The 17,721-nt window shown below is 40.7% G+C and overlaps 1 protein-coding gene and 2 non-coding genes across 3 annotated transcripts in view; 2 read left to right on the top strand and 1 right to left on the bottom strand.

Annotated features, from left to right (window-relative positions):
• LOC120633444 (dynein heavy chain 10, axonemal) overlaps positions 1 to 17,721 on the top strand; it is an 87,457-nt gene that overhangs the window by 46,219 nt on the left and 23,517 nt on the right. Inside the window, exons 51-56 of the mRNA XM_039903652.1 lie at positions 785 to 883; positions 9,397 to 9,520; positions 10,425 to 10,609; positions 12,516 to 12,608; positions 14,745 to 14,897; positions 16,135 to 16,290. Coding sequence (XP_039759586.1) covers positions 785 to 883; positions 9,397 to 9,520; positions 10,425 to 10,609; positions 12,516 to 12,608; positions 14,745 to 14,897; positions 16,135 to 16,290 — 810 coding nt within the window. The remainder of the gene's footprint in view (positions 1 to 784; positions 884 to 9,396; positions 9,521 to 10,424; positions 10,610 to 12,515; positions 12,609 to 14,744; positions 14,898 to 16,134; positions 16,291 to 17,721) is intronic.
• On the bottom strand, positions 2,242 to 2,314 carry Trnaa-agc. The gene has a single exon. It is a non-coding gene; the product is annotated as a tRNA-Ala (tRNA).
• Positions 14,054 to 14,126, top strand: Trnaa-agc. The gene has a single exon. It is a non-coding gene; the product is annotated as a tRNA-Ala (tRNA).

The raw sequence follows: 17,721 nt of genomic DNA, 5'->3' as shown, positions 1-17,721 counted from the left end.
TGCGTAAACGAGAACGTATACTAGAGAAGAGGCCTGTTCCCAGCACTGGGACATGAATAGGCCGATGATAATGGTGAGGTGGGCCTCAAGTCTGCCATAGCGTCTGTGTCATGCCCGTTTTCACTTACGAAGAACAAGAACAATGCCTGAATAAAACGCCTATTCTAAGGAGATTTTTAGACATACAACAACCATTCATGAATAGTTATCACGTTTTTTTTCTATAGAATTTGTCTAAATCATTAGGCCTTCCATTTAGGCGATGCCTAGGTTTTGTGAAAACGGGCATCAGTGTTCGGTCATTGACTTGAGCATTAAAAACCGTTAATAACATTCAACAATTTAACAATAAATAATATTGAAATTGGTATCCAAAAAGGTTGTATATTGAATATTTAATATTTTAATTGTATTTACTTTTTGGTCGGACTGTAACTGTATCACGATTAATTATTTTAGTGAAGAAAAAGTCTTGATTGTTAAGTTAAATTATTCAAACGTAACGATAAAATGTGTTAACTTAACGAATGGGATTTCATAAAAAATACTTTTATAGGCGAGTGGATAAGACGGCTTCCTATTCAGTGGTACCGAGTTCGAAGGTTAGAAGTTACAAGTACTTACTTTAACCGTGCTATGGCTAAGAGTTTTTCATATTGTTTCAAAGCGTGGGGTCAATGGCTTTAACCCTTATCATTTCGAGAGCACTGTGTAGTGGGCCAGTAATAGGTAATGATAATGATAATGATGATTGGGATTTCCCTAAAACAAGAAATTCTCCCAGGTGATGCAGTTGTGCTACATGATAAGCGGTCTTCTGCCGAACAGAGAAGACGGCAATGAAGAAATTGACAGAACTGTGGTCGAATGTGTATTTATGGTCGTAAGTAATCAAAGATAACCCTTATATTATCTATGGAGGATACCTACCTATGCTCATTTATCTTATCTAGAGTGAATTAAAGCAATTAAAAAAATGAATGATTGAATGAATTAATACACTTTTATTGTACACCACATAAACATAAAGTAAAATTATAAAAAAAATATTAACAAAATGTATACAATTTGGCGGCCTTATCGCTACATAGCGATCTCTTCCAGGCAACCAAAGGCGTTAAACACAGCTCAAGAAGAGAGGTAGGTGGTGCATATAAATAAACATACATACCTATATATACATAATTATTATAATAAACTTACAATATAATATATAGATACAGATAATTAATATATACCTATAGAATTAATATCAATAATACATAAATATATACAATATTGTCAAACCCCAAACAAAACAGAAGGGAATAGGCATGTTAAAGTTCCGAAGATTCAGACAAATAATGAATAAAATATTTATTCCTCCAGATTACCAGGTTTAGTCAATATACCTAGCTTCGTAGATATTAATTGCAGTTGTCCTTTTTTAGTTGTAGTAATTTACTGTCGGACCAAGTTAATGGATGGAAGATGTTAAGCAGAAAACCATCGCCTATATAGAGCAAGTGCTACTCTGTGTCCATAAACCTGAGGCGTAGGTATTAAACCCCATGCGCCCGTAATTACACCGGCCCCCTTACCGGAACACAGCAATTCTGCTTGGCGGCAGAAAGAACTACTTCCCCGGACGAGCTATGTTCCAATAAGGTCTACTGCTACTATTAGATATTCGCAGTAACATGGTATTGCGAATATGCCTAACTACGGGATGCAACCCCCGTTCCTCAGAGGATACTTTTGACATCGGCCTTGGTAATTGTATTTGATAAAAATAGTTGAAGGCATCCAACCCACATTACACGGCCATTTAGACGGCCGATTGGCGCAGTTGCCAGCGATCCAGCTTTTTGAGCCGAAGGCTCTGGGTTCGATTCCCGCGACTGGATTTTTTTATGTAATGAGCACGAATGGTCAGTGGGTCTGGGTGTTTAACTGTATTTTATAAGTATTTATGATTACTATTTATAAAAATATTCATCAGTAATCTTAGGACCCATAACACAAGCTACGCTTACTTTGAAACTTGATGGCGACGTGTATATTGTCGTGGTATATAAATGTATTTACATTAATTACCATCATCGTCAGCGTATTAATGCCCAGTAGTGGGCGCACTGGGCATTTATACGCTGGCATTAATACGTTGGTGAGGAAGCTAAGCCACATTTGCTAGTTATAAGAGTAAATTTTATGTCTAAATAACCCTTAACGCTTTTATAAAAAAATAAAAAGGGATTTTATTGGAGGCGCCGGGTATCGATCCCGGTACCTCTCGCATGCTAAGCGAGCGCTCTACCATCTGAGCTACGCCCCCTGTTACAAAGTTATCCAAATATTCGTACATAACAATCGCAGACACGTATATTATATTATTAAAATGTGAAAGTACGTGACCTTTTTGAAAATATACCATACGATGTAATAACACTGTACAGTTCACTAATTGTGTAACTGAGATAATTAATATTATCATTGTACATTATTATCAAAAATCAGCCAAGTGCGAGTCGGAATCGCGCACAAAGTGTTCCGTACTATTATCTATAAAACAGCAAAAAAAAAAAACAGCAATGTCTGTTGTATGGGAGCTCCCTTAAATATACTATGTGTTGTTATAGCGGCAACAGAAATACATTATCTGTGACAACTTCAACTGTCTAACTATCACGGTTCATGAGATACAGCCTGGTAACAGAAACATAGACGGACGGACAGTGGAATCTTAGTAATAGGGTCCAGTTTTAATCATTTGGTATGGAACCCTAAAAAGGCCCCTAACTGTTTATCCGTCTGTGAAGGCTAATCTCAAAAATCATTAAATAAAGCCTAGCTAATGAAAAGGAATTTCTATTAGGTAAAGCGCTGATGGTGCTGGATTTTCGCTTATTTTTATTTTATTTTATATTATTTTATTTATTAGGTTTACTTACAAACATTTACCCCAATAAAACCTTTTTAAAATTTTAACTATTCTATTTAAGTGTAATGTTTTCTTAAAAGTAAACACAGCATATGAAAATATATAATAACACCATGTAATGAAAAGAAAAGGTATCGTGAATGAGAATATAATAACAAAATATATCACACACTAAAAAAATAAATCAAAGAACAGCAAATAAGGGTCCATTGGTCCATAATGAAAATATCTTATCTCTGAACTTATACAAAGAGTCAGAGTAAATATCAACTTCAGTGCTAATGTGGTTTAGGGTCTAACATAATCTTGGAACAGGGGAATTGGCACCAAGAACAGTTGTACGCAACGGAGGACAGAGTGGAGTTATAGGTTTACGGGGATAATTAACAGGTACCCGAAATCTAAAACTGGATAGTTATTGAGGACAGTCAATTTTAGGCTTTAGAAAGATTAACTAATTAAATAATTAAAAACACAAGGAAAATAAGAATATAAGAAAACAGTACATAGTGTTAGGATGCCAAGGCGGCATTATTACTTAAAGTTACCTTTTAAATGCAACCTAAACGTCAGAAGCTATTAGGTGAACAGTAGATGGTGCACAAGGTAGCATAATTTATTTTCACATTTACTAAGAGACACGTTATCGTCGTATTTTAGGCAATTTACACTAAGCCTCAAGAAATCGGTAGTAGACTCAGTAGTAGTAGAGAATATTTTGACAGATTTCTTGTTTGGAAGGTTATGCTACCATACCATGCTTATGCCTGCCGCCAAATAGCATTGCTTAGTTCGGTTCCGAAGGGCGTGAATGCCGGTGGAAGTAGATACACTCATATACACACACAGGCACATTACGTTTAACACCTACGTCTCGGGTTGATGGGCCCAGAGCAAAGGACTTTGAACGTGTTCATTGCATGCCCTGCGTAGGTTTGGGTTTAAAGATGGCATTCGCGCCCAGTTAAATAAGTATCGCCCTCAACATAAATAAATAAAATTAGCTTCCGTTTTGCTGATTTTTTCACCGTATAAAAAAAATTAAATCAAGTTTTAATTAAATCAGTACACAAAGTATGGAATGGGAAACATAACGCCCCAATATCTTTTATTCAAAGCGGGGACGAAGGCTATGGAAATTTTAAAGTCCATTATTTAAATTAAAAATATGGAATGCAAAATGAATTTTGCGTTGCGTTTATTTAAATTTGAGCTCACGAACTCGATCTGTGTTTTCATGTGACAAAAAAACTGTATCTTGAATGATTTCCGCGCTTTGACTTTAAGGGCTTTCTAAGGGTCCATTCCACAACAGCACATACTAGTGCCGTTTGAATTTACTACTCGGCAAAAGATAATTGTAGCCCGCGCCATTAAAGAATAGATTAGGCGGCCGATAACGTCCTATCTCATTCGCCGGTATAATGTGCGACAGAGATAGTGGTGGTGCCAGGAATGCTTTTGCTTTTTCGGAAGGACACTTGCCGATAACCACCTAAGGGGTTGCTACGGCGTCACCGGGGGAGTGGGGCGAGCGCGAAAGCTCGCCATGAGAAGAGCCCCAGGGCTCGACGACATCGGGGGGAGTATGGGAGACGTCGACCCGAGGGTGCCTCCTGCGAGGACTCGGACCTCGGCTCGGTTCGACGTTAATCTGACTGTTGGTGGACTTTTGGACTAATCATTGTTTAGTCCGAACGCCCCCGTGACCGTGGTAAGGATCCACGTCCGGATGACGTCAGAAATCGGGGCCCTCGTCTTCGCCGGCGAAGACGCTGTGAATGTTGCGTGTGTGTGTGTTGTTGGGACACGTTGTCGGTAGTTATTTTGTCGTCAGGGTCGTCAAGGACATGCTTCGGACGTCGCCGCTTTGGTTCGACGTCGGGGACGGGGGTATAAGTGGACGCCTCGACCACTAGGGGGTTGGGGTGTCGGACTGCATTTTCAAAGTAGGTCTTTGATAATGTTTTCATGTACTGGGCTATGGTGGGAAGATCGAGGTCTCGGTGGAGATCTACGTTGCGCATGTACCACGGACTGTCCGTGGTCATACGCATAAATTTGTTCTGCAGGACTTGAAAGCTCCTGTAGGAGCTGTGAGGGCGATGGGCGAATACGACGCTGGCGTATGTCATAATGGGACGTATGCACGTTTTATACAAGGTTACCTTGTGACGGAGGGATAATTTGCTTTTGCGGCAAATCATCGGATAGAGACGACCCATCACATACGCAGCCTTGTTGCGGGCCTTGCGAATGTGTGCGGTGAAGCTCATTCTATGATCGAACGTTACTCCCAGGTATTTGGCCTTGTCTTGCCAGGGTATGGGACGCCCGTAGAGGGTGACCTCTGCGGGGTTTACCGTGAAGCGGCCTCTCGGTTTGCCCGTGAAGAGCACCGCTGCGCTCTTCTCGGGGTTAACCTCGATCCTCCAGAGGCGGAACCACTTGCCCAGCAGGTGGAGCGCCTTTTGGAGTCGACTTGCAATGTTGCTCTTTTTGGGATCGGTCGCAAAGAGAGCGGTATCGTCGGCGAATTGGGCCAGTTTGACCGTCGCCGGTAGGTCGCGGGGAATGTCGCTCGTGAAGAGCGCGTATAGAAGTGGGGAGAGCGCGGAGCCCTGAGGGACTCCCGCTCGTATGGGTCTAGGGGAAGAGAGCGTACCGTCTAGACGATAGCGAAATGTGCGATCGGTGAGATACGCTCGCAGCAAACGAACGAGACTAGCTGGCACGCCCAGATGGTGCAGCTTGTACAACAAGCCGGCGTGCCAGACCCTGTCGAAGGCCTTGGCAATGTCTAAGAACACGGCCCCAGTGGGGCTCATGTGTCTGTATCGATTGAATCCTGCCAGTATGTGCTCCGTGAGGCGGTGCGCTTGGTGGACGCAAGAGTGCTTGGCTCGAAAGCCGAATTGCTCGTCGTTAAGGAGGTTTTTCTCCTCTACGACTGCCTTCAGTCTGTGTAATATTACCCTCTCATACACCTTTGCTAAGGTGTTGAGGAGGCTTATAGGGCGATAACTGGAGGGAAGGTCGCGGGGTTTGCCCGACTTGTGGATACCTATGACTGTTGCTTCCTTCCACTGGTTGGGGAAGTAGCAGTTTGCCAAGAATACATTAAAAATTACCACAAGTAGGTTGATAATTTGTCCTGGGAGTAACTTTAGGGTTTTATTGGTAATGCCGTCGGGGCCTGGGGCTTTCTTAGAGTGGAAACCCTTGATAATAGTATGAACTTCATCGCAGGTCGTCGGGGCGAGAGGTTCACCATCGGGAGGGGTCGAGAGGATTGTTGCGAGTTCGCTTTCGACTCGCAAGACGTGGGGCCTATCAATGGATACGGTGCTCGGAGAGCATTGGGATTCGAGGCAGTCAGCCATGCATTCAGCCTTATCGATATCTTCAAAGGCGGGCGGAAGGTCGGGGCGTGCTAACGGTTTGAGGGCGGGAGCGCGGGTCATTTTGAGAGCCTTCGCCAGTTTGTAGAACGCACTACGCGATGGCGAGAGCTCCCCCAAGAACCTGTCCCATTGTCCGTGTCGGAGTGCGGTAATGATAGACACTACCTTCCTCTGGGCTCTCCAGAGTTCTAACCGATTCTGTCGTGTCGGATATTTGTCATGCTCCCTATGGGCCCTATTCTTGTTTGTGATTAGCTCTCGCGCGTCCTCCGTGAGTACCATGCGGTAAAATCCGCACGGCATCTCGCGGGAGCATTCGCTCGTAGCGTCACAAACGTGGTTGGTCAGGTGCAGTGAGGCTGCCTGGGCTTGCTCTAATGTCTCTACGACGTCAGGAATTTTAGAGAGGTGCACAGAGTCCTTCGCTTCGAGTAGCCCGGAGAGCTTCTTGAAGTCGATGACTTTACGGGTCGGGAGGATCGCGGGGCCTACGGGGCCTAGCTGTAGTTTGACAGGTCTGTGATCCGAATATAGCTCGGATAGCACTTCCACAGAGTTCACCTGAAGGGTGATATTCTTGAGGAGCGCTATGTCGAGTATGTCCGGTCGGTCGATCGAACTATCCGACATCGGGAAGCGAGTCGGCGAGTCTGGGGCAACTACGATAAAGTTGAGGTCGGGTCGTCTGACAAGTATGTTAAGTTGTCGTCCGTGCGCGTTAGTGGAGCGGGACCAGTCGGTGTGCTTAGCGTTGAAGTCGCCAGCCAAAATGACAGAGTCACCTAAGGAGAGGAGAGCGAGTAAGTCACTCTCTAAAAAGGTTTTGTTCGGTGAGAGATAAACGGATGCTAGTATGATCGACGGATGGCCGGTCATACCCACCTGACATACGGAGGCTTCCATGTTGGTAAGCTGTGGAGGATCGAGAGGAGTGCAGTGAAGAGCCCTTCTGTAATAGATCGCGGTACCACCCAACCGGTTGGTGGTCCGATCATTTCTAATTAAGTTATAATTTCCAACTTTGGGATCGCTTCTACTAGGTTTTAAGAAGGTCTCTTGCACTAGGAAGATATCGATTTGTTGTGCACATATAAATTCACGGATTTGATGCATTTGATCGATAATGCCGTTTGCATTAAAGAAGCTGACTGCCAGGGAGTGTGGTTTTACCCTACCTTTATATGTACTACCCATTAGCGGATTGCTTTTTGGATAGTCCCGATGGTTGTTAGGAGGCTAGAGTGCTCACGCATAGCCTGGTTGAGGGAGACCTTTGCCTTTGCAAAGAATACTTTTACCTCGTTCATGTCAACCGCAGACACGAGGTACTGGATGAAGTCCAGGGGGTCCATATCCGAAGATAGGTGCATGGGCGAGGGCGCTGTGGCCGGGTGGGCCGCTGCCGGTACGGTGGCCTGAGGGGCTACCGGCACCGGTGCGGGGGCGGGGGCGGAGGCGCTAGGCGCTCCGTTAAGGGGCTTGGCCCATGCGCTGGTAGCGGGTACCGGCGCTGGGACGAAGCGTTGGGCGGGCTGTGCTGCGGGTCTCCGAGCCGGCGGCGGTCCCCTGCGCCGTGTAAACTGCGGCGCCTTTGGGCATCCGCGATAATTCGCGGGGTGCCCTTGGGTGTAGCAAAGTACACAGCTCGGTGGTTCGTCGACGGTCGGGTCCCGTCGGGAGCAATCGGCGGTGCCGTGGTCGCCCAGGCACTTGACGCACCTAGGGCGGGCGAAACAATTCCTTGCGGAATGGCCGTACAGTTGGCATCGGTGGCACTGGCCGACCTTGCCTCTGTTATGGGGCTTCTCGATAGTGAGTCCTGAAAGGTGGCACACTTTTTCGAGATTGTAAATCTCTTTACCTTCGGGGGAAAGTTCTAATAAAACGAGAACCATCTCGTAGACATATTTCGTCCTGGTATTGTACATCCTATGTACCTCCAGGACAGGTAGATTTTGCGACAAAAGGTCGGCTTTTATTACCTCGGAGCTAATCTCCTTCGGTAATCCTTTAATGACGACGCGGAGAATGCGTTCGTCTCTTAGGGCGTAGGTATGAAAACCTATATTATGCTCTCTGAGCATTGAAGTTAGCCGACGGTGGTCGTCGGAGGATAGGCACTGTACTCTAATGCCTATAGCGGTGGATCGGGCACCGGTGAAGCCGATGCCGTTCGCTTCAAGAAGCGGGATGATTTTCATCCATGCGAGCTTGTCGCGGATGAAGAGAGGTGGGATTCTATCCCTGGGTTGGGGTTGCTCCTCCATAGGGGAGTCTTCGGGCTCGTCTTCGTCCGCAGGGGAAGCCTGGGACGCTGCGCGAGGCGCTGCGCGGGGCGCTTGGGACTGGGTCTTAATCGGGCGGTCCGGTACCACTTTCTTTGGCGGGTTCGCCTTGGATTTGGAAGCCTTAAGCTTCCGCTTTTTAGCACCGACGACGGTGAAGCCGTCGTCGGTCTCGGATGATGCCGGGGAGGTAGATTCTTCGATCGCTATCGCAGGGATAGCGACCGGGTCTTCAGTAATCGGCTCTGCGGGAGCCGGGGATTGCGGGCTGTCCGTGAACACTCTAGGCCTAACAGTCCTAAAGCGGTTTAGGTAACCCGCGTTATTCTCCTGGAGGTCCTTTAAGAGGGCCTCCAGATTAAGGTCGGAGTCGGCGAGGGCCATGGCGGCCCCCGGGGTAGCGGTTGACCTCCCTGCCATGCAGGGAGGTGTGTGCCTAAAAAAAGGGTGTGGCCCTATGGGGCCTCGCCTTTAGGTGACGAGGGTGTTAAACTACGCTAATAATAACACGTGTACTTACAGGAATCCTAGACCCTAGAACTACACTGCACTACCACAACGCAGAAACGGACACTGATTTCCACTGACACTTTCACCTCGAGCAATCGGTTGCGAGACAGACATCCGTACGGGACGGATGCGCGAGTCCGACGGTGCCAGGAATGTACCCCAGGACTCATTTATAAGATGACAGCACTCATTTATAAGATGACACCACTGAGACACTTAGCGAGCAGAACCGTAGTTTACAATACTGTTATAATGAAATAAAAATATTTTGTTGCAGTCAATGTACAATAGCCTAGGGGCGGCCATAATCGACGACGGAAGATTTGATTTCGACAATTACATTAAGAAGGCCTGTCCAATGATGCTCGTTGAAGACACACCAGAAAAGAAAGCAACTACGAGTAAGCTATTTGGTATTATATAATTTACATGTCTGTCCAAAAAGAAATAATCTCACGTATGTAATAAATGACTTTCTTTATTCCAACATATCTTCTAAATGCCTAAACAGATTTGGATGTACCAGGTATTGTTAGAATCCTCAGATCATCCGCGTAAATTAAAAAAGAAATGTATGGTGACTCGTTTTTGCGACGAATGATATATAATATATATACTATGCCGAATTATGACGATTGAAAACTCCCCTCGGTTTTTTAAACACAAAATGCGTTATTGTTATTGTCTTTTATAAGAGATATGTATAATGTATATGGTTTTATTGAGATATGTATAAGGCGTACAGTAAGCTCATGCGATACAGCTAGTATATAAAAAACCATTATTTCAGGCTGAAATATTATTATTACTTAAAATTATTAATATTGTCTGTATTACTTTTGTATAACATAGCTTTATAACTAAGAAAGAGTTATTATGGAAGTTTATTAAAAAAATATGTAACAAATTTTAACGGAAACAAAAAAAATGTTTTCCTGTTTACAACATTAATCAATAGGTACCTACATACTAATATTTAAAATTGCGAAATTGTGTTTGTTTGTTTTATTTCCTTCCTAAACGCACAAACAACAATCGACTTAATTTGGTGTAAAGATAACAGCACGGAGAGTAAAATAGGCTACTTTTTATCCCAAAAAAAACAGCTGATCCCACGCGTTTTATAAAAACCGTAATAAATACGGACGAAGAACGCGGGCAAAAGCTAGTATAGAATAAACCTCTTTTCATTATTTTCAGGATTACAATTTGTTGAGATCAAATGTGAATTTTTAAAGATTTTATTATGAATTATTTTTAATTTCAAAGCGATTGTGATTGTATGCTTTCGCGTTTTTCATTCAGAACATTTTCCAATGGGTTTTCCTTCCCTATACGACTACTGCTTGGAGTTGTCAACCAAGACCTGGGAGGCATGGGAATGGTTGATCCCCGATTACATCCACGACAGAGATGCGAAGTTCTCTGCTATCCTAGTACCTACGGTCGACACGCTGAAAATGACCTGGCTTATCAAAATCATGGAGAGTGTAAGTAACCAAAGTAAATAACGCCTGTGTTGCAATTTAATCTATCCATAGTTTTTTGGTACGACGCATCGATTTTAAAAAAGCTAGATTCTGATTTAGGTATACTTATATTGAATATGAATATTAGAGCAATCAATTGAATACGTTTTATAATAAGATGAAACTTCATTTCTTGTCAACTTTAACCACCATTATAATAAAACGTTGATTATATCAGTCTTTCATAAACTGGATTTAGATATAAAAATGTATTTATTATTAATTGGAAGACAGTGTTCTAGTAAAAATGCACATACATATCATGTTGCTAGTTTTTTTATTTGAGTTTAGCGGCGTTTTAGTGCCTTTGCACAAGACGACATTATTTCACGCATTTAAAGGCGGATTTATGAACAATTATACATAAAAATTATACACCCTAAATAGACACATGCGGGGTGCGACTGTATTACATACTAAAACTGCCCGAGAAAATGCCGTCAATGGGTTGACGATGGCGAATAGGTAACGATTTTAGTCATGTTTTTTACTACTGTGAGGTTATGCTCCTGAAAGAATACCTGCTTAAGTTTGTTGAGGACTTCAATTATCAGCTACTATACAACGGGTAAATGAAAACCGAAATTATACTTTACAGGCTTTAGTGTTACTGTTTGTACTGTCTCTGAGACTTATCTGTGAGACTGAAAACCTTATAGTTTTCGAGTAAACTACTGCCATAGATTTTACTGAAATAAATTAGATACAGCCTTAACATCACATGCAAAATTAAAATCATTTCATTATAATTATTAGATCGTAGCTACTATGCGTGTGTCGGTCTTTTATGTTAAATGGGGTTGTCATAAGTAAACTCATAGAATGTTTTGAAATCGTTTGTATGAAAAATTGGTTGCCTGTAAAGTCGGTATACGGGCGAAAGTTTTACGTGACAACGACTTTGAGTGGTAAAATAATTTTAATGTGAATATTCATTCGTATAGTAGGAAGAAGGATGAAATAATAGTAACAATTTAAAACATTTATTTATACAAAGAATTATATTTAAAACATTAATTTATACAAAGAATCTCGCACTGAATTTCATATTAACAAAATTTTATTTTTACCTTTACACATAAATACGTATTTATATACAAATATACATACAATAACTTGCAATACATTTGCGTACAATGAAACAGCGTTTACTACAAAGGGACGCGTGCCTTTCACTTTTTATGTCTGTCTCTCTCGCTCTTAGGCGGGCTAACCATGCCCGAGTGGAAGGGACGCGTGCCTCTCACTCGCTCTCATTGTGAGCGCATAACGTGAGCGGAGCGTAACGCAGTTTCTTGAAGTGTCACCCGGCAAACCAATTTATAAGACGTTGTCACGTCAAAAAATAAATATGCTTCTTTTGATTTAATATTTTACAGGGTGATTCCTCGTGAAATATACTAATGCTTCATTCAAATTTATTTCGTAATTCCGTTACACGTTGTAAATAGTAAGTTTACGAATAAAATAATCATTACCTAACAACATTGGATAAACTATTGAAAATCATTTTATCTTATATCTTTAAACGAGCAATTCTTATATATATATAATTGGAATCTCGGAATCGGCTCCATTGATTGTCATGAAATTTAGTATACAAGGGCTTTCGGGGGCGATAAATCGATCTAGCTAGGATTCATTTTTAGAAAATGTCATTTTATTCGTGTTTTCCAGTAATAACCGATTTGGTGCAGACGAAGTTGCACGAGTCGGCTAGTTTTTTTTATTGACGATAGGCCAGCGCTTGACGACAATTATGCCCGATAGAGAGCAATGACGAGGTCTAGGTTGGAGCATGCTTGTCTATTTGAATACCTTACATATAGGCTATACGCTTCCTTATTCCCTTTTATATTATTTTCAGGTGGAAAGACCTGTACTATTAGTTGGTGAAACTGGTACATCTAAAACTGCAATCGTCAACAATTACTTACGTGGGTTGTCACCGGAAAAATACGTAAGTGCTACTCCCTCTATACGTCGTAGGTATTCCTTAGTGGAAAGGGGCCCCGCCTGAGGATCGTGAACCCTTCCACTTATAACCTTTCGGACGATGTCGCGACACTTGACTTGGCTTTTAGCAACATATAAAGCTATATATGCACTTTATATTATGAAAATTAAGCTAAATAAATTTAGTATAATTTCTTCAGGAGATGTTGACTTTACAATTAATAATTGTGTGTACTTAACATTTATTTACTGTCAAGTCAACATCCTAAAGATGCTCCGGTTTCTGGGCGAAACGTGCGTAGAGGGTACATTGCCGAAGATCTGTTTGGTATCTGTTGCAGAAATTATTAATATAGGTACACCATACAGATTCTGCTGCTTTTCGCGGACTATAGCAAATTAAGCTTAATTTTCATAATATATCATGGAATTCCGCGAAGTAACGCCTGCTTCTATCCAATATATGCACTTTGGCATCGAGAGCAGTGAGTGCGGCAGGGAAATAACTACAGGCTAGCGACAGGCGTATATCTAGCAATCTTTGCTATCAAACGTCACTTTTGCATACTAAATAGTAAAATAATGTGCTCGAGGTCTCTTTCCTTCCACTTTGCAAATGACTAATTTGTTTTGAAGATTGTCTCCATCTCTTCTGGCAATGTGAATGAAGTACTCGAGAATCCTCTGAAAACATGTTGTTCATAGCCTAGTTCTACTACTTATGTATTAAAAACTATACTAAATTTAAAATAGTAGGAGGACACTTTATTAATAATAAATATGTAAATAAAAACAAACATCCTTTATTATCTAAAAAATAAAGTTAATCTTAGATTTGTATTTTCCAAATAACTACCAAGTTTATATCTGCTAATAGATACTTTGTTGAAAAGTAGGTAAATTATTTAATATTTAAACTATGTTTTGTTACAAGTAAGGAGTAGGTACAAAGGAAATAACGTGCCTTATTGTTAGTATAATAGAAAATAAATAAAAAAAATAAAACAGCATCTTTCAAATATATTTAGGTACATTATCATCGATGTTTAGGTAATAGCTAGTTATGCATAAAACGTGTGTGAACTTTGAAGAACCTTACGCACGTTATTATGTTATGTAGATAAGGGCTTATATAAAACACATGATAACCTGACCCCAAGACAATGTAATGATAGATATTTCTATGCGCTGTAACACTACTACTATGGTACCAAACAACCTGCCAACACCTGGGCGCACAGCTGTTTTGGATTTCTTGGATGTCAACATTAAAGCTTACATTTATGTTAGTCAGAAGGTAGGTTATTTTCTTTCCGGTCGTTTAATAAAGCCACTGATTTATATCGTTTGCATAACGATATTGCGAAATTCGAACAGCAAAAACTGGTCAGTACGCACTTTCAAAAAATATAAAGTATTTGTACTACTATTTTGACAGACCTCATATCGGGGGGCGTAGCTCAGATGGTAGAGCGCTCGCTTAGCATGCGAGAGGTACCGGGATCGATACCCGGCGCCTCCATCAAAATATATTTTTATTTTTTTTCTTTTTTAACTATTAATAGAAAACACGAATTATAAAAATTTAGGAAGACACTGAATATATTTTAATAAAATTGAGAAGAATATTAAGTAGCAATATTGAAATATAACAGTGTTTATAACAACAAAACGTTCAAATTAAGTAGATCAATAATAATGCTGATTGTAGTACATAACATAGCAGCCGAGCAAAACCAGCCATATTTTTTTTTACACTGAGTTTGAATTTGGAATTCGCTGAAAAAATTCGAATACCGTCAGTCCTACTAAGCCAAACTTTTTTTTTTTGTACACAACACATACTTTAAATTCAGAGGATCGTAAATTATTGCGACTCACCTTTCTGCAAAATACGTGTGGATTACAAACAATTTTTGTTTGTAATAGAATCTATCCGGATGATAAAATAGATGACTATTGAAGGAACTTATCTTATTGTCTTTAGTTAGGTACTTAACTAAAAGCCCACCTAAATAAAATGGTCATGGAATATGATAGCAAAAATGCATAATTTTTTTTTTTTGACGTACTCTGATTAAACTGCGTTGCTTCGGCATCATTATATGCAATCAGTTTAAAACCTCAATTTCCTTTTCAGTTAATTCAGCAGATGAATTTCTCGTCTCGCACATCATCTATGGACGTTCAGCGTAATTTGGAATCTGTGGTAGAGAAGCGGACCAAAGATGTATTTGGTCCACCTGTCGGGAAGAAAATGCTAGTGTTCATCGATGACATGAATATGCCAATAGTGAGTGAACGTTTAATTTGCGAATTAACTGCACGACTAAAGTAGGTACAGTCGTCAATGGTTCATCTGTCAATCTGTCTACAAAAAATATCATAACTAAGCTACAACATTTTAAGTGTTACGACCATTTTATTTTATTTAGTGCCCAGTAGCAGTTTATTCACTAAATTACTTACGCGGTATTTTTAGAACCTATTTATCAGTAGGTACTTAATTATAGATATTAACTTTATGCCGTTGATACAAAACAATAAAGTTTTTATATACAGCCAGGTTAACATTAGAAATTAACATAATATTTAATTTTGACGGCCGATTGGCGCAGTGGGCAGCGATCCTGCTTTCTGATTCCAAGGCCGTGGGTTCGATTCCCACAACTGGATAATATTTGTGTGGTGAAAATGAATGTTTTTGAGTGTCTGGGTGTTTATCTATATATTATAAGTATTTATGTATATTATTCATAAAAAAAATATTCATCTGTTATCTTAGTACCCATAACACAAGCTACGCTTACTTTGGGACTAGATGGCGATGTGTATATTGTCGTAGTATATTTATTATTTATTTAAATACTAGGTATTCGACAATTTCCTATAAAACGGCAATCACGATAAAATATCTAAGATCTAAAGTCTAAGACCAAACACACATTAGTTTCTCTCGGAGGTGCTAGAAATAATGTGATATATACACGTACACCGCAGTCCCGCGGGTAGTAATAAACTAGCATTGGTACTAGACGGTTGTTTCTTTTGTCCGCCATTACCTACAGACATACCATTCTGGCGACGAGGATGGGATCCGAACCCACGCGTGCAAAGCATATTGGATTTATGTGTAAATGCCGAGTAGTGTCGGCAGATCAGAATGCAATTTTCACCACCCTTCCACTTCCCACGGTTCTAACGGAGAACGGGCAGCGTCAGCTGTGCTTCTACAGTCTACTACCATCTAGCGTGCTTATTATGGGTAGCCATAACAACACTGTTCGCCTTCCATACCAATGCAGACTGCGACTACTTGAAAGTTCCTCACAAGAAGTCCTTTGAAGTCTTGGCACAAAGAACTCCCTACACCCCCGTCGTGCGCGATTGGGAGAGGAATTATTCAGGCAATAAACGGTTATAAGCCATTGATTAGATATGAACTATGTAACTATTTTTTTGCGGATTATCCATTTGCCCGAATTATAGTTATAAAAACGAATTGATGTATTAATAACTTAATTTGTTAGGTTGACACTTACGGCACTCAACAACCAATAGCACTGTTGAAGTTGTTATTTGAGAGAAAAGGATTCTATGATAGAGGCAAAGATCTCAACTGGAAGAATTTGAAGGACATAGGGTTCCTTGCTGCCATGGGAAAGGCTGGTGGAGGAAGAAACGACGTAAGTATTCATCATCATTGTCATATCAACCCATTACCGGGCACGGGTCTCTTCCCACGATGAGAAGGGGTTAAGGCCGTAGTCCAACACACTAGCACGGAGCGGATTAGTGGACTTCAAACTCCCTTGATAAAGTTATGTGGAACTCTCAGACATGCAGGTTTCCTCTCGATGTTTTCCTTCACCGTTGAAGTAATATAAACTTACAAAAGTAAGAGGTGCGTGCTGGGATTCCAACTCGGCTCCCCGAAAGTGTAGTCGAAGTCCTAACCACTGGACTGGACTGGTACTGGAAGTAAGTATTAGCAATAGGTTTAAATCAAGGGAACGTTTTACTATACCTAGAGCTCAAAAGCAACATTTCCAATATGGATACTTACACTAAATAAATAAGCAGGCATAATCCATAAATGCGAAAGTGTCTGATTGTTTTAATGACGGTGCTATTTCATATAGCACCATCATTAAAACAATCAGAGATTCAAGCATTATTTTCAGTATTCTTTAGATTTTTTAATATTTGCCGTATTGTTAGTTAAGTAGGTACTTTACTCTTAAACGTATAAAAATAACGCGAGGGGGAGAAGGCAATGAAGCTGAAAAACAAGTTTTCTTAGTTTAGTTTCAGAAGATTGTCAACGATGCCCCATCCTATAAAATAAAATAAAAACCATCTACAAAATTGTTTTAGATTTAAGATATTACGATTGTTATAACACATGAAAATTGTTACATTAAGTACTTATAATTCTGGTGTTTATTTATAAAACTATATAACCCAAAAGCCTGTCCAATCTTCATGTTACAATGAAAAAGCGCCCCAGCGTAGCGGTTGTTTCAAACAAATGCAAAATAGATGTGCACACTATGCGCCTTTGTGGACCGCAGTCTAAAACATGGGCCATAATGCTATATTCATGCACAATTGCTTCTAGGAATTATGCGTTCACTTTTTTATAATTATGTGCATTTTCTTTCTCTGCGTTCACGGTAGTTTTCCCTTACGTAGAACAAAGGATTGTTTTAATATTCTGTTCTCGCACGAGAAATACGAAAACGTTACTAAAATTCCACTGTTTTACTGAAACTAGAATAACTTAAGATCCCAGTTTTGACAACTGGCAAAGCACAACTGCTTAGCTGTCTTTAAAAAATTTCAGCCTCGTCATAATCATCCTTTTCATGTCCACAGGCCATAGATAAAAGAGATATATAGCATAGATCCACGACACTGCTTCAATGTAGGTTTACGGGCAAAATTGACTATAGCCTTATAAATCCTAATATAGTATATAGTGCCTTCAGTCGTAAATATTATATTTCAATCTGAATCTATTAACTAGTCTGAGCGGTCTTTTCATATGCGTTGACTGGGTCAATTGACCGCTACTGTTCGATCTTGATATTAGGAGTGAGGCGAGGCGAGAAGCT

The sequence above is a fragment of the Pararge aegeria genome, chromosome 21 (genome assembly GCF_905163445.1).
Source record: "Pararge aegeria chromosome 21, ilParAegt1.1, whole genome shotgun sequence".
Taxonomy (NCBI): domain Eukaryota; kingdom Metazoa; phylum Arthropoda; class Insecta; order Lepidoptera; family Nymphalidae; genus Pararge; species Pararge aegeria.
The sequence above is the reverse complement of the archived record's forward strand: the minus strand, read 5'-3'. Positions and strand labels throughout refer to the sequence as shown.